Genomic DNA, 23,353 nt, shown 5'->3' with positions numbered 1-23,353 from the left:
CGCTTAGCTCAAAACAAGGAGCAGAGGGGATTGAGGAATTATGGGACATTTCTGAAGGCCAACTGCAAAACATAAAACCACTGAAGTGTTTAAAGTAACACCTCAGTGCTGTAGGTTTACCTAGAGTGCAGCACACGGGAAGTTAGTGGGCACTATATGTCTCGACAGCGTAGATGCCTCAGGAGTTACAGCACTGGAAGCCAAGTTATCATGCTGTAGCTTTCTAGTGTAGACAAGGGCTTTTTCATTTCTATACTCCCTTCACTGACAAGAAAAGATGGACAAAGAGATTACTCTCTGTGTGGGCTGTATCATGTGCACACAGCCCCAACTCATTATACTGTTCTATCTTCACAGCATTACACATGCTGAAGCCAGAATTTTACGTTTTTAACTATTGTGGAAAGGTTGCAATGCAACATACAGAACCCTTACTAAGCAAGAGCTAAAAACAAGTCAAAGAAAAAGAGGGTTGGGGGAGGATAGTACCCTAGAAAAGAGAGGCACAAGTTAAACTCCTTGGTTCTAAGCTGGCTCTCTGCATAATTGGCAGTTTGCATGCTTTCCTGTAGAGCTTCCAGGCCTGCAAACAGGACCAGGAAACCCCCAAGATTTACAAAAAAAACAAACAAACAAAAAAAAAAAAACAAGCAGTCCTGTAGCACCTTAAAGACTAACAGTGATAACTGGGAATTTGTACAAAGCTTCCAACACACCATAGATACCACGAGACTCAAATTTCTCATCAGTACCTTCTTGCTTACATAAATAGTGTCAGTGAGTAGTAGCCGTGTTCACCTGTAGCTTCACAAACATGAAGCAGTCCTGGGGCACCTTAATTAAATTGTTTTTAAAATAATTTAGGCAATTTATGCTACACAAATTGTCTAAGTTATTTCAAAATTCCTTACATCGAAGTTTGGAATAAGCAGCTACTATGAAAGCTCTGCTACCTCTCATATAACTAGAGGGACCAGAACCAGAATACTATGCACGAAATGGCAGCGTTATTTCAAGAATGGTGAAAAAGTCACAGCATTGCTAATTCAGGACACAGTTGTATCCTGAAATAACAATCACCATGCAGACATAGCCTTAGAGACTAACCAATTTGTCAGGTCATGAGCTTTCGTGAGTGAAATCACAAGAGTGGGTGTATCCACAAAATCTCATGACCTAATAAATATTAGTCTCTAAGGTGCCACAAGACTGCTTATTCTTGCTTACAATCCTTGATATGAACAACAAAATCTATGAAAATTTTTTTCAAGAGCTAGTTCAACTTTGGATCTGCCAGGGCTAAAACTACACTGATCTTAAAAATGAAACAGTATTATTTTTGTGTTACCCAGCTAGGCTCTACATGGATCAAAGCCTCTGGTCACTGGTACTGGTGGCCAGCCACTTCAGAGTACACAGGAAAAGGTCACAACCTTGTTAAAGGGTCTACATGTCTGATCAGCTAGGCACAGGAGAAAAACAAATGCATAGCAAACACTTGGCTAAATTTTGCAGTATGGAACTGCCGCCTTCAAAAAGCGGACATCAGGCAAATCAACAACAGGAAATGTTGACAGTGTGGTGTCTTCAACAAAGGATGAAGAAAGATATTTATATCAATTTAAGTGAAACTGAAAGTCTGTATCAGCACATGTATAGGCAGACGCTATCAGGCTGTGGGCATGAGATGGGTCTGGTGGTGGGAAGGGGACAATAAATTAACTGAAAAAGGCAAGAGTATAAGAGACCTTGTGACCATTTCAGGCAACTCAAGAGATTTAATGTTAGAAGGCCTTTAAACGCACACTCTCTTAAGGCTCTGTTAGCTTTCAAGGAAATGGACATCTCTGAACATTATTTGCAAAAGGAAAAAAGTTAGCAAGTTCTTTAAAGAGAGAGTTATGTTTATTTAACACTGTATGGCTTATTCAGTCTTTATAAATACAAACTGCACAGATGTTGTCGGACCACCAAGCGCCATTTTTTGGAGGTGCAACCTGTATTGATTTGTCCAGGCGCAATCTCCCATGACGAGTACAAATCAAAACCTGAAGAGATTGTATTTGTCCTCAACGAAGCAGAATATTTTACGGCTGGTTATACCTCTCTCATTCATTAACTACATCTACATTCAAGCCACATCTCATTTAACACTATCCTATTTTTAGTCAATCATGGCTACAATTTCACAAACTAGGGAAGATCAGGCTGAACCTAGGGAGTATTTGATTAGAGATCAGCAAGCAGCACTTTAGGCCTCATCTATACCATAAGCTTATATACGAAGGTATGTTAGGCGATTTAAAGAAGTGGCTGCAACACAAGACGCTGTTATGTGGCATAGGAAAAAGCTCTGGAGAATCAGTAGATGGAACTCTTCTTTCAAAACATTTATTGAACCAACACCCTATCTCGGCACCGAGAAAATCTGTTGCTAGCTGACTTTAGGGGTACAACATAATGCATTTTGGAGCTTAATATGTTTTAAGAACAGAGTCCTGGCCAAATTGACAATCAGTACAATTCATTTTTCCTGCTACTTCTCTATTTCCTCTTCTGAGCTGTCCAACAATTCACTGCAGCACTGCTCAATGGCTTGTCCAATTCTACCCCACAGATGGCTGGCTTCGTTAGTCGTGGGTGAAATGAACCATATATGTAGCTATAGGACTATCTACACTTCAGCACTACAGCTATGCCGCTCAGAAGGAGAACTGGGCTGACAAAAGAACCCTCTGTTCCACCTAACTGCACCTACAGCAGGGCTCAACTCAACTATGGTGCTCAGGGCATGGCATTTTTCACAGCTTGAGCAACATAGCTAGGTTGATATTTTTTAAGCAGATCCAAGGCCTTACTGGGGCTCTTCATGCTCAAAAGGCAGTCTGAGATCCTTGCACAAAAGGGTCACCATCAGTCTATCCTAACAGTGTTTGTTTGCCTGTGCCACTCCTTTTATTGTACCGGTTGAACCCCTCTCTCATTTGGCACCCTCAGGACTGGGCCAATGCTGAACAGTTAAGCCAATTGCAGATGCATCGATTCTAGCTATGCAATTGCTGTAGCTAGAATTGCATATCTGCAATTGACTTACCTGCCTAGTGTAGACGTAGCCTATGACGGTGCCGTAAATGGTTGAGACAGGTTTGTGAAAATGGCTTGGCTTGCACTTTTCTCCAGCTCCAGCCTTCCTCCACAGAAGGTAGCAAAATCATGAAGTCACTGTCAAAGCTTGACCTTCCCAATCACTATACTCCTTACTTCACGCAGCACAGGGCCAGCTGAAAAAGCAATGGTGCTCAACCTTTTTTCAACCATGACCCCCATATTTTATTGCACTTGTGTTGCGACCCCTGAGGTTTAACCCCCCCCAACCCCCTTCCCTAGGCTTAACCCCAAATCAGCCCCAATCCTCCCCTCCCCCATCCCCAGGTTTTACCTGACTGAAGCAACAAGCTCTCCGCACTGCTCCTCCATGGCCACAGCCCCGACTCCGCTGTTCCCCCCCCACCCCGCTGCCTCTTTCTCAGCACAGCTCCAGCAGGGCAGGCTTGGCCATCTCTCCCCTCAGCTTTCCTGCCACCTTAGCTCCCTGCCCAGATGGCTTCCTCTTCCGGGGATCCCTGCCGCCACTGACTCCTGTTGCAACTCTGAAGGCTGCTGCTGCAAGTGGAGTCAGCGGCAACAGCGCTCGGAGCCACAAGTAGCTCTTTAAAGAGCTGCACGTGTCTCCAGAGCCGTGATCCCAGGAAGACACCTGTGACCACCTTGGGGGCCGTGACCCATGGGTTGCGCACCACTGTTCTAAAGAACAGGTGTGTGCACACATCCTCAAAATAAATAGCCTCTTCTACAAAAGATGGGTCACCACATTGTATCTTATTGAGAAGCTTTTATCCCTAGGTACAGTCATTTACCATCATTGTGGTAACACAGTTTTTAATACAAGTCCCACAGCATAAAACTGGAAAGGTGCAATGAGATTCAGTTACTTCCTTGATCCAAAATTATAGCCCTGTGATTGAATTCAGCACTGGAAACAAACCACCAGTGCTGTTTTCTTTTTTTTCCCCCAGAAAGGGAGGGAAAAAGCTATAGCTCAAAGCCATAATGCCAAGTTTTCTGTCCCTTAAGCACTCTTTGACAAAGAGCTGCAGCTAAATATCTACTTTTTCTTCTCTAAGAACCAGCTCTGATTCCAGCAAGCAACAAAGCAAACTGAAAGCTGAGAGGCAAGGCAAAGGAAGCAGTTAAGATCACTATCACTTTTTAGAAAGGTTGGGAACAGAAGGGTACAAAAAAAGGTGGTGTTACCCTTTGTGAAGGGGGAAAAAAATAAAGAGGGTGGGAGAACGTAAAATGAGAGGAAAACCTCAGTTCCTATAAGAAACCAGCTGCAGATAGTTGATAGTCTTGTGGAAATGTTAGGAACTTCTGACCCTTTGTACTTTCATCCTGTCAAGCCACAAAAAAAACAAATTATTTGACAGGTACATGACAATCCTATTACACAAGGTTAGGACTATTGTACTGCTATCATGGAAAACAAAAAATTCTCCTCTGGAGATCTCTCCCCTTATTCCCCATTACTTTGTGAGCTATCATTTACAGTAGCTCAGTTTAGCGTCTCTGGTTTTCATTAAAAAGGCTACGGATACTGCCTGCTAAACAAGGACAATCACCAACTGGACAGTTTCCGTTATAGTTAGATCCCAAGCTGGTGTAGGTTAGTATGGCCTCGCTAGCTTTAATGGAAATATGTCCATTTATACCCTCATCATAGTATCCAGTTTTCTGAAGGAGAAAAAAAAGTCTTCCAGAAGTGCTCTAGAAAACTCCAGTATTTAGCTTGGCTCCATAAACATTCTGATCAGCTCCTCTGCAGCATACCATTTGAGATCAGTTGCATAGATCACTCTAAGTTATATTAGCACAAAAGGCAGCTGTTTCACTAAGGGTCATTGTGACTCAAGCAGTCTATGAGAAGGCCATAGGCCTGCACCATTTCTTAAGTGACACTTGCGTTGTTTATGCCAGTTTTCCCATTGCATTGTCTTGACATCAGACAATGCATCGTGGCCATTCTGAGGTCTTTAACCAACTTCTGGTTCACATCTCTTCCTCTTGCAGGCAGACGTGATGGATGGCAGAATATTTAACAACCAGAAACTGAACTTAAACCACACCAAAGCTAGAACACTCTGAGGCAGACATGCTAGAGTGCCATCTCAGGCTGAGGCAGCAGAAGAGAAACCACGAGCAGTTCATGCAGGCAGTTCAGTGTACTGCATGTGCGGGAGGAGGGTGTACAGAGCACGTGAGTAGGCTGAATAAACACCACCAAGAGAAAGTCTCTCACCAAGGGGTTGAGAGGTGCATGCACATTTGCAGTGAAGTACCTGGGCAACGTAACTCAAATTAAAAACAAGTATTTTGATGTTCAGAAAGTCTGGGGTAAGATTCCATATCCTAACTGTTTTTCAGCTCAGACTTAGAGCTTCCTGGCCTCAGCCTGGATCAATGCTGAACATCTAAAGACAGGAACAGCTATTCAAGTACTATTTGCATACCCAAATGATTCAGATTGGAGAGGACGTTTATTCAGGTCTTACACCTACTTGTCTCTGCCATGACCTCTCAGTAATTCAGATAGCCTAATCTCAGTAGCTGTGATTATCCATCAAGTGGTATATTTGTGCATTTACTTTTTTCTTCTAACCTTAGTTGTGAGCTTGCTGAATCAAGGATTATAATTTGTATTTGATCGACCGCACTGATGCAGGACCTGCATCTGACGAAGTGGATCTTTGCCCACGAAAGCTTATGCTCATACGTTTCTGTTAGTCTATAAGGTGCCACAGGACCTCTTGTTGCTTTTGCAGATCCAGACTAACACGGCTACCCCTCTGATACTTGAAATCAACAAGACTCTTCCTGGACTAGGGCTGTTAAAGAGCAAGTAAACTGGTAATCAAATAATTGTCAAAATATGTCAGTTCCTTAGTTAACCAGTCCCATCCCTCCCCACCCTGCCGCTCTGCATTTAAAAGGCTGAGCCTGCATGCAGGCTGGCTCCACTTCTGTCCCCACTGCAAGGATTGGGCTCTTCCCCCTCCCCTGCCACTCTGCAACAGAAGCTGAGCCAGCATGCATTCTGGCTCAGCCTTTTAAATGAAGACTGGCAGCAGGTAGAAGTGCCTGATACCAGCACAAGCAGGGATAGAGGCTGAGGCAGCCACTCCCTATTTACCGCGGGGGGTCGTGAGTAACCTGTAGCACTACCCCATAAGCATCTCCTTACTAGGTAGCTGTGTAACCCGATAACTTATTACATCCCTAATCTGGGTACAATAGAACCCCAAGATACAATAGATACCCCAACTCGAGTTGCATGTATCTCAGGTTAATGCTCCTCAGAGTGGCAGGTAGCCTGGAGCCAGGCACCAGCTCTCCACCACTCAGAGGAGTGGGGAAACTGACCAGAGTTACTACATTAGTCAGTTTCCTGGCTCCTGTTAGGGGCGGCAGCCAAGAGCCTGACTCTAAGGGCCTTATTTTTCCACAGTCATGACCCGCATATTTTATTGCACTTGTGTCGCAAACCTAGAGGCTTAACCCCAATCAGCCCCAATTCTTCCCTCTGCCATCCCCAGTTCTCACCTGACTGAAGCAATGAGCTCCAGGCGCTGCTCTTCCACCTCCCCCTGCTGCTCCCCTCTGCCGCCTCCTTCTCAGTGCGGCTCCAGCAGGGAAACTAACCAGCGTTTCTGCTGGTCCATACAGGCTTTTGACTGCCTGCCACTCACAGGAGACAGAAAACTGACTGGGGGTACTGCACTGGTCAGTTTCCTGGCTCCCTCAAGTTATGTGAAATTTGACTTATATGGGGTTGCACAGGAACGCAACCCTCTGTGTAAGTTGGCGGTCTTCTGTATTTGCCTGCCTCCAATAACGTGAAATTGAAGTGAGTTTGACATTTTCAGTCACTCTTGGTTGCATTGCAAAAACCTCCACTCAGGTCCATGCCATTAAAAGTCTGAGATGTGTGCACATGCCAAAAAGTGCTTTTTTCCACCAGGGAGACAAGTTCCAGGCTTAGGACCGCACACAGAAAGTTTTCACTCACCCAGAAGATGATGTTGTAGCTGAAAAGCAGATATTTGTACCAACAGCTGATTTCAGGATTAGAGTATCGGTAATAGTGCATCTTCTAAAGAGAAATATCTGCAGAAGAAGAGGGGAAGAAAGAGATCAGTTCAATGTAAAAAACCCCCAGATTATTAAATATGAAAATTCCTCAGTCTGGAAAAAGTCCCCTTTCCAAAAGCTCATATTAAAAGGATTGTTGTAACCCAAAATGTAGTCAATTGTAAAAAAGATATTCAGTGATGTTTCAGATAGTAGGTCTTGGAGTTAGGTAATGCTTGTGGTTTCACAACATTTTCTAGTTTTTAAGCAGTTCTCTCTCCCTGCTGCCATCTGAGAGACACAAACAACTAAAAGCAAGCTTACAGTTTAGAGTTACACCCAGAAGCCCCACAACGAGGGTTACAGGAGCTGCATTAAATGGACAAGACACTCCATGCACATGCAGAGACTCAGAATCTGCATGCAGTCTGATTGTCAGATAGGAACCAGACACTTAGGTTGTGACTGTAAACATGGTGGTCCTAACGAGACTGAGTTCCTTATAAAGCCATGTTTTCTTCCTATTTGACAAGAAAAAAATCAGTACAGTGGGAGCTTTTTTGTTAGGCTGTGACTTAGATTGTAGCATCTTGCTATACTACATCAAATTTGTATAGCTGATTTTATTTAGATAGCAAGTCATGCAGTTATGAAAGCTTTGACATGATTAGCATTGCAGAGTTCTGCTTTCTGTGCTTCTCATGTTCTAAGAAGGTCAGCACTGACCATGAGAGTTGCTCAGTGTTTCAGAAAACTGAAGCCTTGCAGGGCTTTGTGCCTAACCCATCTCTCCACAGAAATGCAGCTGAATGCCCCATGTGGAAAAACCAAAACCACAAAAAGAGCAAAGGCTCCCAGCTGAAAGTTGTTACACTGATGAAATGCTCATAACAGCCCAGTGTACGGCAAAGGCCCAGCAGCCAGCACCAATTGGTCAGTGACTCCGAAAGCTGGGCAGGAAAGGGGTTAACACAATATCCACATTTCAACCCTCTAATCATGCCTCTGAATCAACGGTTTCCCTCCTAGGAGATTTTAGCAGAGGCTTCGCAAGGGAGAAGGGGTAATATGATTTCTGACGTGGTCTCATTCCAAGTATGGAAACAAGATAAAATATTTGTTGTGGAGTTACACTGCTATTAAAAGGAAGATGGGGAGAAATGGACATGTACAGTACTACCCTGATTAGGTAGGCTATAAAGCGACAGTCTATCCCTAAGTAAGGCAGGGGCATGGACCAGGTTTCCTCTAAATTTGTCCATCTAGGTGCAGGTTCCCTGCCACCATGTGTGTGCAGAATAATTTACGTGCACCAAGCACAGGCTTGCACACCACCAGTAGAAGCAAAAGCCTACCTGTGGGCGCTCTTCTAATCAGCTGGGCAACATCTGAATCTCCCCTGAGCAGCTGCACAAGTGCCCACTTACAGGGAACATAGGGTACAGAGTAGTGGAATCCCAGATACAGACTCAAAAAAAAAAAAAAAAAAATTCCCCACATATTAGACCTGCAGACCAAGCAATTTACTTCCACCTTTTTTTCAGCACTGCATAACCTGTGCACCATCTGGCCACTTGGGGTGGGGAGCAATGTTCACTAATTTTTTCCATCATGTGTGGAAAAAAATGTGTTATGTGCAGAGACATGGGCAGCTGCACACCAACAACAGAAACACCAGTGCCAGCTGCGTGTACCCCATGGGTGCTCTGCTAATCAGCTGGGCAGCCACCCAAGAACTCAGTTTACCCGGAACACTGGTTGGGAGGGCAGGCCCTGGGCTCCTATCCCCCAACCCTTCTGTTCATTTTTGTGGGGGGGGCGGGATTTAGAGTGAGCAACTCCTGCTCCTCCCTCCCCACGCTGTGTCTAGAGTCATAAGCTGAGCAGGAAAAGAGGGTTAAAAAGCACATTTATAATTACTTATTGGTGTCTCCATGAGAATGTTCTAGACCATTCTGTGAGGAGACAAAGCATTGTAATCTTGGATGTAATGAGGGAAGCAGTAGGATGGAGAGGATTGTCACATGGATTCACTATGAAAATAATTTCACACCTTGAGTCTCCCAGAGAAACAATTGTTTTGTTCCGAAGAATATCCTATTTTCCATGAGAATGCCTCCTTTAGCTTTCAAAAGGCATTGCGAAACGCATTCAGTAGCGGAATGGAGTTCTAACTACCACCAGGTCTGTTCTTCAGTTGTATCCCCATTTGATGTCAAACAGGGTTTGGTCAGGAACCTGCAATTCAGCAACAAGCACCAACTTTTGGATGCAAAAGGAGAGTAATTCCAACCCAAAGCTGAGGGAGAATCAGATAGGATTATCCTTTGCCCAAGGGATTCCACGTGTGGAGTGTCCAGATGCATCTCCCTGGGAAGAAGATTAAGGGGCCTTATAGATCTGGTTTTGACTTCCCCAGACATCATCTTGTGACTCTCCTCTGCTATTTTTCTGACAACTAGGTGCATTTCATGGAAGTTATATGCTAAGAGAACAGGTCTAAATAGTCTCATTCAATGCTTACCTACTGACATATTCTACGTCCAGCATCCATTAGGGATGTTCCTCACACAGCTTTTTGGGACGCTCCCATTAATTCAAACAAACCCTAATTAGGAGCTTCATTACCTACCTCTGGACTGTGGGAATAAAGATTTACTTACAGGGGTTACATATAAACATCTAAATAGCCAAGTAGCTAATACACTTACTGCTAACTAGCATATTAACTCAGAGCAGTGTCTCTTAGTAAGAGAACAATGAACTCAAAATGAAGTTTACATTACTGAATATCTAGAAATGAGTGAGGTTTGTTTGGGGCAGAGAAGACATCAGAGAACCAAAGTCAATCTCCATGCAGTTGAGCCAATTTCCTGTGTTTTTCCTCATTAAAATATTTTAGCCAGCATGCACTCTGGCCCATCAGCAGCTACTCATAATGGAAAATGAGAAGGTAAGATATAGACTAATCATGAATCATCCCAGGTCTTTCCTTCTCCAGGAATCAATTCACTTAAAACATAGCAGATGGACTTCTCAAAATGTCTCTGTGTTAGGCGAGCTCTACTGCTTTAGAAGTCTCTGGGAATTTTACTGGACTTCAGAGTGAGCAGAGAGTTGGGCCACTGGGGAGGGCTTCTGGAAATCTCTTCCACTGAGAGTTTACGAACTCCGCCACTGAGGGAGGGGGCACACTGGTATTAGCAGTGCTTTTTTTGTGACAGTACAGAGTTTTGGCACCTTGGCAGTCCCACCCATGGGTTTGTCTGAGGGGAGGGGGCAGGGAGCTGGCTGAATACTGGCAGTTTTTTTGTAAAAGAAAAAAAAAAGAGGCACTGGGTATTAGTAAGACAGAAGCAGCCAAAGCTGGGACTACTGCACTGTGTGTGTGTGGAACTGGTAAAGTGGGGCCTAGCGGGGCCACCCCCCATACTCACACACGGGGGGCCTCAGCAGGTGTTAACATTCTAGATAGGAGCAAGCCAGAGACTACAGACAAGTAGCAGGTAGAAGCCACCAAGGCAGGGGCCCTGACAGACAGTTCTTCAAATGCAGAGGATACATTTTGCTTGAACTTTCACTCTTCACTGCAGCCCTCCCTCCATCTCTTCACCCTGGCCAAATCTACACTATAGAGTTTTGTTGACAAAAACTGAGTTTTTGCTGACAAAACTCCGAGCGCCTACACACAAAATTCATTTCAACGTTTTGCCTCTCTGTGATGAGGAATAATGCCTTTGTCGACAGTTTGTCAACAAAAAAGGCCATGTAGACACGCTGGAGAGGGCCTTCTCTCGACAGACAGGGCTTCTGGTTCACCAGGCAGCCCTGTGTGCTGAGCTTCCAATTGGTCATTCTGTCGAGAGAGTGGCAAGGCAGGCTGGTCATTCTGCCAACAGAGTGGATTGTTCTTTTGATCCGCTTTTGTGTGCGGATGTGATCTGTCGACAGAAGTTTTGCTGGAAAATCTCTTCCGACAGTACCTTCTGTCGACAGATTGCTGTAGAGTAGACGTAGCCTCTGTGTCTGCCCTTCTCCTGTCTCCTCTCAACTTCTCTTCCCCTTTTGCTGATCCATTCCTTTCAAATCACTGTCCACTCTGGTAGTCGGTTCCACCCCTTCCCACCACTTCATGTCAGCTGTGTCCGTTTAGATGTTAAGCACTTCATGTGGAAGAGTCTGCTACTCTGACATCGCCTCACACAGTCGAGGCCCACTGCTGGTTAGTCCTTAGACAAAGGTTAGAAAAAAAAAAAAAAAAAAAAAAAGAAAAAGAAAAGAATGCTGAAGACTATGGTACTCTTGCTACATAACACCCCAAACAAGAATGCATGTAGCTATGACAAAAGATTTGTTCAAATGTGTTTTGTTTTAAACAAAGAACGATTCCTGTTCTTGTACTTCACAAAAATGGGTTAACTTGTAATCGGAAATGAGAGATTGACCTTTATTTTTTTAAACATATAGGCCGTTTCTACACAGGCCACTTCCTTTGGAAGTGACATGCTAATACATGGAGTGAAAGATGCGCGGGGGAACTTGCATCCGTGCCTCATTAGCATACCGTCACATGATTTGGAGTCCGGAAGAAGGGGCCTCTGGAAGGAGGACCTCCTTCCGGAAGCCCCCTGGCAGCTGCGCTTCTACACGGCGTTTTGGAGTCCGGAAGAACGGTCTTCTGGACTCCAAATCACATGACGTTATGCTAATGAGACGTGGGGAACTTGCATCCACGCCTCATTAGCATCTTTCATTCCATGTATTAGCATGCCTCTTCCGAAGCAAGTGGCTTGTGTAGAAATGGCCATAGGGTGCGTCTACACTTGCACTCCTCTTTCGAAAGAGGTATTCAAATGAGGTAAATCAAACATGCAAATGAGGTATACATTTACATATTTTGCACCTCGTTTGCATATTTCTATTTCAAAAGAGCATCTTTCGAAGAAGAAAACCAGTGTAGAAGCTGCTCTTTTGAAAGTGAGCCTATCTTCCCTTTATTTAATCGGGTTTACTTTCAAAAGGGCAGCATCTACACTGGCTTTCCACTTTTGAAAGAGCACTTTTGAAATTAGAATATGCAAATGAGACATCAAGTGTGCAAATATATACGTCATTTGCATGCCTCTTTCAAAAGAGGAATCCAAGTGTAGACACACCCACAGAGTGGTTGCACTGGATTCTGGCCTTTAAGGTCCAAGGGCACATGAATAAACATACATTTTATTTTTCCTTTTCAAAATAGATCAAGCCCTTGCTCTGATTGTTCAAACTGTATGATAAATTCCCCTTGGCACAGGGCAACTTCCTTTGACAGAGAAAGAGCACACTTCAGAAAATGAAAAAATAAATTCCAGTGCATTCTTGGCTGCCAGAGGGTGAAAATAAATCCCTGTGTACTAGGTAACCGCACAGGGCTTTATAGACTAATGAGATAGTAAACGACTTCTAAAACCAGAGAATCTAAGTACTGAACTTAAGGGGTGGATGTGGATGCAAACCTACTTAATGGCCACTGAAGGGCAGAGGGGGGCCTGATTTGGATTCATGTGTTAATACTTTAAATCGTGGGTGTGGAGAAGGGAAAGCTGGCTCAAACGCTCCCACCGATAACAGGTGGGGACACAGAACTCCTCTGGCCCAAAGGTGAGGTGGTGGAGTTTAAATTCCTGTGGACATTCCTGACTAAGTGAGCCGCTCATGGGAAGTGTTTATTGCATGAATATACTGAAGAGTTTACTGTAGGCACATGGGGGAGGTTCAGGTTAATAACCAGCAAGTAACAACAGCTGCAGACATTTCCTGGTATACAGGGCAGGAGGTAAAGGAACAACGTCTGTGCTGCTGAACTGTGAAAACAATCTGCAAAGCTGACGTTATAAAGCTTGTTTTGCCCAGATCAGGATCAGAGTGGAGGGACAGGGACAGAAACAGTTGAAAGAGGGATGAGAATAGTCAGCAAGCACACAAGGGAAACAGGCCCTGACACCTCCTTAACCTTCCAAGAAGGGGAGGGAGGCTTGAAAGTAGGTAATGAAGATTTGCCCACAGACTATTTTAAAATATCTTCTCTAATCCACATGGTGCTGTGTTGCTATCCACACTTAAGGAGCTACCTGGTCACACCTCCAGAAGGGAAGGCTTGCCACTGACACACACAGTCAAGAGGCCCAGTGTCTGAGGAGGGTGCCCGCAGAGAACACAGAAATGGGCAGAAAGCTGCAGCTAGCTCTGTACCTGTGACAGACCCCATCAGCTTGAACAGACCCCATGCTGCCTGCTATTCCTCTTAGCGCTACACGTAGCATCGAAGGCTTCTCGGAAGGATTACAGGGCCGTTTCGGCCACCCACCCTCTTTTAATTTACTTTGTGAAGCGTCAGCATTGGTGTTTTGCTGCTTGTTAGCTGCACATCCTGGGCCTGTTTCTTCAGTGGCTTGCTAGAATCAGGTTCCCCTTCTCATGCTCTACTACTGCAGCATGACTTTCATGACTTATTCCGTGGAAAACTCCTCAGTCACACCCAGGCGTGGGACATGCAGGAGTGTGTTGTTAAACCAGAAGCAGCAAAGTCTAAAGTGAAACTGAGCAGACAGACATATGCACAAAGCAGAAAAAGAACATCGAACAGCCATATTCCCAATGAGCAACAGTGCCAGCGTGGCCAGTGCTATCTCAGCCGGTGATGATCTCTTGACAAACACATCTACCACCACTCATCAGTGATGGTTTAATTGTGCAGCAGGAGCTCCTTTCTACCAGCATAGAGCTATAAAACATCAGCAGTACACCTGTGCCACTGTGATGTCTGCAGACATCCCTAAAATGATGCGTAGAAAGAAACAAGAGAGAGAATTTGCAGTTACTTGTGTACGTATTTGAGTATTTCACAATTTATAGATGGTTAAGTATGAGATAGACAATTAGCTACATAACCAAAGGTGTCTTGCCTCTGAGCTATTAAACCAGGAGGATTCACAGGAAAACATTAGCTGGCTGCCCAGCCATGACTAACCAGCTGCCTAACCTGGAGGAGTGTTACTGTGTGTGTGGGTAGTGAAGAATGCTACAATTCCATGTGATGTCAGGGGCTCACACTTGATCAAACCACACTACTACAAAGCATCTCCCTATCCCCTTTGGGAGGTTGGGTGGATGTCCAGGCATTGCACTGGCAATGAAGATCTTGAAAAGAGGCAGCACGGAAGAAACAGCCACTTTTCTCTTTCTGAGCAGTCAGCCAGGAGGAAGGTCTCCTTTCACAGAGCTGAACAATCTCCTCCACCTTATTTAATCAGTGACACAATGAATGCCTTTCCACAATTTGAAGAGCTGTGTCTGGCTCGAAAGCTTGTCTTTCTCTGACAGTAATTGGTCTAAGGACAGATATTTTCTCACCCACCTAGTCCTCCCAACACAGATGGCTACCAAGCAACCAGGGCAGCATGCCCCAACCCACCTCCTGAAACCTCCTCCTACACAAGGATGACTTTTAGGAAGAGGGAGGGGAGCCCATGGGAATAGACAGTTGTGCTAGAATTACTACCGGTTGCGCCTCCTAAAATGGGCACACTCTGGTCTGGCGACATCCCTTGTTTGGCAGAGCCAGGGATGCTCCTGGACCAAAGAGCCAGGGCAAGGGTGCAAATGGAGCCAACTCCTGGAGTCCCCTGGCAGCTGCACGGGTCGGGGGAGGACCAGACATTAACCTCCCTGGCCCAGCAAAATCCCTTGTTTGGGACCCCCGAGGTCCGAGGGTGCCACATCTGGGAAGTGTGACTTGTACAAAACTGAAATGACCACTTCTTGAAGGAAGAAAAGATGGGACATTTCTATTGAGTTCTCCACCCTTTTTAGCAGAAACATGGTACTTATCTTCACAGCTGCTTCAAAGCCTATTCTGGCATCCTCAAAAAGAGAGAGCTGAAAGGCCTCCGTTCCCCCAGCTCCCACCTCAGTTAAGGTCAGGATTTTGCCTATTACCACTTTTTTGCCTGGGGATGTGAGACACACAGATGGTCTCTCAGTTCTTGCTTTTGGAGATACAGACTGATGTTACAGTACCAGTGCTCTATGGAGAGGCAACACGTTCCAGGCAACTAACACTGGGCACCAACTGGCTATGTGAACATGACCAGGTCACTCAGTCTGTTCCCCTTATGTACAGTAGGGATGGGTGTGTTTCCCAGAGTAGGAGATGCTCAGAACTATGAAGTGCCAGACTAGAAAATATAGCGTGGGGTTATTAATATTAACTTACCTCATAAGCTTTGCTGACCAGCTAATTAATATTGTGAAGTGCTCTGAAGAGATATAAAGTAACAAGTAGGTGGTAATCAGCAGCTTCCCTGAAGTACTTATATATCTTATTATTTTACATGGAGTCATGCTGACTCACTCAGCCAACAGTTATTTCCCACTTTCAGCAATGGGAACTTTTCAGAGAACTAATACAGATGGATACTGTTACACCCTTTTAAAGCTGTATTACTGCAGTTCACAGATGGACTGAGGAATGATACAACTATTCAGCAAAAGAATGCAGCAGTTTCCAGTCCAAGGCAGTTCCACTCCCACAGATTACACTGTTATATACAAAGTGCCAGGATTCTCAAGTTTTTATAGCTGTGTTATTATTCACTGCTCAGATTTTTTTTTTTTTTTTTTTTTTTTTTAAAAACCCTTGCTGCATGTCCATGACCTAAACAGGATAGGCCTTTCCCCATCACTAGTATCTATTACTTGGCTTTAAAGGCAGAGAAGGGGAACATTACAGCTCTTCAAGATACTGCCATTTTTTCTACAAAAGCAACAGTATAAATGTAGTGGAGCCTCAGCCAGTGTTAATGTAGCAATAAAAATTTAAGTCAAAAGGTGCATCAGCTGGAGATCTGGCCCAGTATTTTTAAACCAATCCCACCAAACCAAGGCGAAAGACCTGAGTAGATATAGAAAAAGGGGGCAAGGGTAGGGAAATGAACGTTCTACCTAATAAATGGTTACATTAGGTCAAGCATCAGACAAGTTAGTGAAGCAAACCATAAAATCAAAACAATTAGAGAGCAGAGTACTGAGTTTCAAGAGGGTTACAAGGCTATTGGCAATAAAACATTGAACTCCTGGGAAAGAAAAAGATATCCTGTCAAATCTTTTGGGATGACAGTTGCTTCCATTATTCCAGCCACAATGTATTATTCTAGCTTGTTACATTTTACTGCATGACAAGCTAATTTGTTTGATCTGGCTGCTTCTGACTAGTGGCATGCTTGAAGCTGAAAGTATAATGTCTTTTCAGAAGAGCCAATTACAGTGTTTCCGAAAATCAGAATTTTCCTTTTCTCACTCACTCAGGGTAGATTAAAATCAGGGCAATTTGAAACAGCAAGTGGAAAGTCTCAATTAAGAAAAGAATCACTGAATTCAAATAAACCTTCCTTCAGAAAAATATCTGATGTACAAGTGGAGAATGTTCACTGATTGATATAACCCTCAAAATATATTGATAAATCTTTTGTTAAGTAGTCAGGTACACCATAGCTGTAATTAGAATTCATTTTTACTAAACAAAACAAGCCTTTTGCACAGTATATGACTCACTGAAAAGAGCTTTCTTTTATTAGTTTTAAACCCGCTACCCATTAAATTGCATTTGGTGTCCTCTAGTTCTCGTATTATGGGCACAAGTAAACAACTTCTCCTTATTCACCCTCTCCATACCTGTCAATTTTATATATCTCTATCATGTCCCCCTCAGTCTCCTCTTTGCTAAACTGAAAAGTCTCAATCTGTTTAGCCTCTCCTCATACGGGACCTGTTCCAAGCCCCTAATCATTTTAGTTGCCCTTTTAGGTTCAGAAAATTCTTTCCTTATGGACTTCCATTTACTTCAGCTGTGATGGAAAAGCGTGGAGAAGACTAGTCACTCTGGGGAGAAAGATGAACCACTGAATGCTGAATTGTCACAGATATGTAGCCGTGTTAGTCTGTATCTTCACAAAACAAAAAAGTAGTTATGTGGAACTTTAAAGACTAACAAAATTTATTAGGTGATGCACTTTCATGGGCTGACCCACTTCTTCAGATCTACAAATCCTGCGTCCCAAAACAAAGAGACTTTAACAGCAGATTACGAAGGGAAATATCTGAAATGGAGTTTATTTGCAAGTCTGACACTTTGCACCTAGGTCTCAATAGAGATAGCAATTATCTTACACATTACAAGCACAGCTTCCCCATCTTTGATATTTGTAGTGATCTCAGTCAAGTCACTTAACTTAATAGACATTTAGTGTAAGTAATCCTTCCCCTGCAGCAACAGGCATCACTGAAACGAATGTTCAATGCTGCCAGGAACAGACTCCTCAATAGCAATCTTCAATGGCTGGATTAAAGAGTGGCAGTGAGAAGCTGCCAATGGAATTCTGATCCTTTTCCCCGGACAGGTGGGTACACTGCCTTCCAGGCAGAAAGGGGCTTGTACACAAGGCACTAAGAACATAAGAACAGCCATACTGGGTCAGACCAAAGGTCCATCCAGCCCAATAGCCTGTTCACTGACAGTGGCCAGTGCCAGGTGCCCCAGAGGGGGTGGACTGAAGACAATGATCAAGTAATTTGTCTGCTGCCGTTCATCTCCAGCCTCTGATAATCAGAGGCCAGGGACACCATCCCTGTCCTTGGCTAATAGCTTTTATGGACCTAACCTCCATAAATGTATCTAGCTCTTTCTCAAATTCTGTTATAGTCCTAGCCTTCACAGTCTCCTCTGGCAAGAACCCCCACAAGAAATCCTATCCCAAAACACATTGTATATTGATCAGATTTTTAAAGGAGGTGCACATGGTTCAAAATGTTGAGCTTTGAGCTTTTTTAAAATTAATTTTTAGATTTTCCTTCATAATAGCAGTAAGCTGCATTTGGAAGCCAATTACTTTCTGAGGAAGTCTGCATGGGTAATTTTTTTCTCTCCACCAATTAGCGTGTTTTATTACGGCAACTGTAGACACAGCGTATAAAGAAAGCCATTCAGTTCTGTGTTTCTCTCTCATATTCATGCCACAGATCTCAGCAAAGGGAGAAACACAAAAACAAAACATAGATCCTGAAGGATTTTAAAGGAATTGATCTTGCAAACATCTAAAGCTGACAAACAACCCTATGCCACGTGAGTACAGTTAAAGCTGTTAACCAGTAAGCAGGAGGCTTAGCTATATGCTCACCAGTTAACTAACCCTTTCAGGCAAACTCCAGTGGCAGACAGCCTCACTGAGCTCAATGGGACACCATGGTCATGCCAGAGTTTGGCAGCAGGTCCTGAGTGAAAATGGCTAACCATTTTAATAGCCCTCAGAGGGAGCCATTAAAGTCAGTCGGACTACTTGTCTAAGTAAATTGACAAATCCTTAAACATTTATGGGATCTCAGCCACAGTGTGTGTGGGTTTTTTTTATTGTTATTATTAAAGGTTTGAGCACAGAGAAAAGTGTATTTGTTTTTAAACTAAAATCGTCCACTTAAATTCTAGTGAACTCCTAGTGTAACGATTAAGGGCTCAATCCCGCAGATGCTTATGCAAAAGGAGTAACTTTATCCAGGAGACAAATATCAGGGAGGTAGCTGTGTTAGTCTGTATCTTCGAGAACAACAAGAAGCCCTGTAGCACCTTATAGACTAACAGATATTTTGGAGCATACGCTTTTGTGGGCAAAGACTCACTTCATCAGATGCGCCTGATGAAGCTTCTGATGAAGCGGGTCTTTGCCCACAAAAGCTTATGCTCCAAAACGTCTGTTAGTCTATAAGGTGTCACAGGACTTCTTGTTGTTTATCCAGGAGAGGCATTCCTCTTGTGTTTTTGGAACTATAGGTTGAACCTCTCTAGTCTGGCACCCTCAGGGCCTGACTGGTGCCCAACAAGAGAATCTGCCAGACCACAAGAGGTCAATATTGTCTAGCAGCATTGCCAATGCCTCCACTGCTTATTGGGCTCTTAGAAGACATACAATGGTAAATTACAGCTATATAACAGCACAGAACACAGAGAGCCAGGACTGGTGGCTATAAATAAACTTTATGGGACCACAGGAAAATTGGTCACATCCACGATAAGTGGTCATCTGGCTAACTAAAATTGTGCTGGACAACAGACGTTGCCGGATTACAGCGATTTAGCCTGTAGTCAATGCTAATGCAGCAGAACAAACCGCAAGCTCAATATCATGAGGACCTGGTTCAGTCAGCATTTAAGAAAGGGCCTAACTTTAAAGGGCGTATTAGTCCCATTGAACTGCCTGAATTACTGCAAGAGGGAGAAGGCAGACCCAGAAGGAGGAAGGTCAGGTCCTGGATCTCGAGCATTCCAAAGGCTGTGAACTCCCCGGGCATGCTAACTGGGTGCAGGAGATGGAAAGGGGGCAACCGCCCTGCATCTCAGTGATTCAGAAGGACCTGGGGCTTTAGCTGCCTCAGTGGCAGCAGCCAGAACCCAGCATGGTGTGAGTGATGGGCGGAGGCAATCCCAGCCCCATCCCTCTACCTGAGGCACCACCCTCACACACACACCTGGCTCAGGGGTCTGGCAGTTCTGAAGGCCCTCCCAGGTTTCCTGGAGGGAATCCAGTAGCAAATCAGATCAATCCAGTTCCTTTCCCTGATAGGCCATTTGGAAACTACCATCCGGTAGCAGCTTGCTTCCCCTCCTACTGATAAATTGGTTTTACACACACTTTGCCTTAAACTAGAAAATACTAGCTGTACTGTAGAAACTTCAGCTAAGACTGTAATCCACATGGAATTGTTGTAGATCAAATTTGCAGATAACTTTGGACAAGAGTGCACTGGTGCTCACACTGAGTGACTTTTGAAATGTTATTTATCCTGTTCGCTTAATGACCCTAGTAATTCACTTATCAAAACACTGAAAACTGAGGCGTAAAGTAATGATCAATACAGTACAAAGAGAATTAGAATTAAATGAGAACAAACTGGTAAAAATGGGAAAACAAAATAAAAAAAAACAAAGCCACCAGGATGTAGGTTGGATACATGGGGCTTAAATCTCTTACATTCCGCAAATATTATGCTGCTGCAGCTCCATTAAAGCATAAAGGAGTAAATGGAGCAATCTGTTTCTGTACAAGATACATAAAGGCTTCCTCACACAATAGACAAATTAAAAAAGGACAGCAATCTTTGACCTAGCTTTGGGGAACAACAACAACAACAACAACAACAACAAAAGATACAATTGCAGATACAGAGTGGTGGAGAGTTTGTAAGAAGTGATTATTACAATCACAATTTTTGAGTGTGAGGCAACCTGGGGCAGAAAGAGAAGAATGGATGAAAAATAAACTAAAGGAAAGGTCATAAAGGAAATGGCTCCAGAAAGGAATGAGTCTACAGGAGGTAAATACTGACTTTCAAATAGAGGAAAATAGTTGTGAACTTTCCAACATTACTCATCCTTATAACGCATTTTGTGACCTGCAGGTGAAAAGTTCAGGACAAGTATAAAACAGAGACCTTAATCTGTTTGGATACTGCAGAAGTCACTCCTGATAGTCACAGCAACAAAGGGTCCTGTGGCACCTTATAGACTAACAGAAAAGTTTTGAGCATGAGCTTTCGTGAGCACAGACTCACTTCATCAGATGCTGGTCTTGGAAATCTTGGAAATCCTGATAGTCAAAATCAAGTCAGTTGAGCTACACATGTACGACCTGGAATTAGGCCCTATCGCAACTCCGTTTGCACACAGAAGCTGAGCTGGAAAGAAGTTCTAGACAGACACTTGCTGTACGGACCCTGTGCTGGCTGGGTGGAGGGGCTGGCACAGTGTGGGGGAGGCTTCAGGGGGGTGCTGGGTCAGGCCCCCAGTGGCTGGGGAAACGGTTAGGGCTGGCAAAGAAAGGAATGGGAACATGGTAGACCTTTGCCTGGGATAGACGGACAGACACAGCAAAAATATGACTGCAAAGTGGACACACAGCACTTTTGGGAATGAAAACTTCATGTACAGGATATTTACAAGATAAATTCATAAAAAGTTACTTCCAATGGGGTTTCACGGACTTTGAATTAGTGTGTATTTGGCAAATTACTATAAAAACCATGAGAGAGTTATTTACTTTGTAGGACATTTAAATATTGTGCAGTGTTTACAGGTCTCTCAAATCATTTTTGATCAGGGCTTCATTAACTCCGGAACACAAAACTTCTGGAAGCTGCAAAAACAAACAACTGAACTCAGAACTTGTAACGCACTTAAGGCAAACAAAAAACAGAAAACAGCTGTGAACAGCAACAAAAGCCCGAAGTACTGTGAGGGAGACCAGACAATAAGAATTCAAGAATAAAAATCTAAACTAAAGCTGTTTTTAACCACATTTTAGGAATATTCTGACATGTCCGCATGGTATATACATCAAACCATTATCAGCAGGTAGTTTTCTTTCCAGTACTCATTTACAGAGGGTACTGTGTTTTTTGTATGCCTAGCATTGTCAGAGGTCTGGTTTTCGACTGGGCATTCTGGTTGAAAAGGTGATTCTGGTCCACACTGCTGATTGGGCCATGAGAAGTCCAGTCGGCAGTGATAAGGTAGGCTAGTCCCGATCTTTTCTGGCTTGTGCTGTGTCCTGGAAGCTGCCAGCAGAGCCGACTCCTACGCTGGGAGAGCTGAGGGCTCCACCGACTGTCTCCACCTGAAGCACAGGTTCCACATTCCCATTGGCTGGAAGCCACAATGAGAGATCCAGGGTCAGTGCCCATAGGTATCCTGAATCCATCTACCCCACTGACAAACCTGGAGTCAGCTCCTGAATCCCATCCTCACTGCTGTCCCCCTCCCACCCCCTGAGCCCAGACCCTGAATTAAAGCCCTTACTCTCAACCTCATCCCAATGAAAGTGATGGTGGGGGCAGAGGGTGAGCAATGCCCAGAGGGAGGGGAAATGTAGTGATTCATGACGGAGGTTGGGGAGGGGAAAGAGGCACACAGGACCCTGGCGAAGAGACAGGATTAGGATGTTTAGTTTGGTGTGAGTAGAAATTTGGCAACAATAACTAGATCAGGATAGAAGGAAATAATGAAGTGTATGCATTTGTGCTGTAGGCATTAGTAAAACCATGCACATTCTGATTGCAAGCTCATTGAGCTAGTGATTTTTTTTTGTTTTTTTGGTTAATGTTCAATCTCCATTTAGAGCAATGAGGGCCTGGTCCATGACTGAGTCCATGACTAAGGCTCTTAGAAGCAATGGTTATACACCTAATAAACAAGGTGGCAATTCTTTCATAGGATTTATGATTCATTATAAAAAGGGACTTGAGTCGAAGAAGGAGGATTACAAGATCAGTAACTGTCTAAGGCTGAATACAGACTGATATTTTTGACTAAACCGTTAGTCATCAACTCAAGCATTATTCCTCCAGCAAGGGCCTGTAGCGAACAAAACTTTCCAACCGAACAAAACTTTCTGTCAGTTTGTTTTGCAGTGCTGTGTACATGGGGGACCCTTCTCCACAAATGATCAACTTCAATATGCTTGGGAGGACCCAATATATGGTTACATTTGTCTTAGTTTACATATGATCTTATCCATAAAAACTAAATGGGTTGTATTTACAACATTGCTATAATGTTTTTATGACTCCTGTTAACATTATCTTCATAAAAGAGCAAGAAGTTTTATGATCACTTTCACTCCAATATCAGAGAGGGAGCCATGTTAGTCTGTAGCTTCAAGAACAACACGAAGTCTTGTGGCACCTTATAGACTAACAGATATTTTGGAGCATAAGCTTTTGTGGGCAACTGATGAAGCAGGTCTTTGCCCACAAAAGCTTACGCTCCAAAATATCTGTTAGTCTAGAAGGTGCCAGAAGATTTCTTGTTGTTCACTCCAATATGCAAATCTCACACTCAAAGACCTGTATTAATAGTTTATTAGGTCTTTCTAACTAGAATCTTCATATATGTTACCAACTCACACGATTCATACATTTCAACATGGGAAGGGACCATTACAATAATCTACTTTGATCTGCTACATAACATCAGCCAAAAAGCCTCAACCAGTAATTCTTGTATCAAGCCCCTAACTTCTGTTTCTCTAGCCTTTACCTGGATCTTGTTATCCATACGGTACTATCTCGTTGTGTGTCC

The 23,353-nt window shown here is 43.7% G+C and overlaps 1 protein-coding gene across 1 annotated transcript in view; it reads right to left on the bottom strand.

Moving 5' to 3' along the window:
• Positions 1 to 23,353, bottom strand: part of TSPAN14 (tetraspanin 14) — a 66,959-nt gene that overhangs the window by 32,060 nt on the left and 11,546 nt on the right. The window contains exon 2 of the mRNA XM_075000082.1: positions 7,127 to 7,224. Within this exon, the coding sequence (XP_074856183.1) occupies positions 7,127 to 7,207 (81 nt within the window). The 5' untranslated portion in view covers positions 7,208 to 7,224. The remainder of the gene's footprint in view (positions 1 to 7,126; positions 7,225 to 23,353) is intronic.

The sequence above is a fragment of the Carettochelys insculpta genome, chromosome 7 (genome assembly GCF_033958435.1).
Source record: "Carettochelys insculpta isolate YL-2023 chromosome 7, ASM3395843v1, whole genome shotgun sequence".
Classification (NCBI taxonomy): domain Eukaryota; kingdom Metazoa; phylum Chordata; order Testudines; family Carettochelyidae; genus Carettochelys; species Carettochelys insculpta.
Note: the sequence above shows the minus strand (reverse complement) of the source record. Positions and strands in the feature narration are given on the sequence as shown.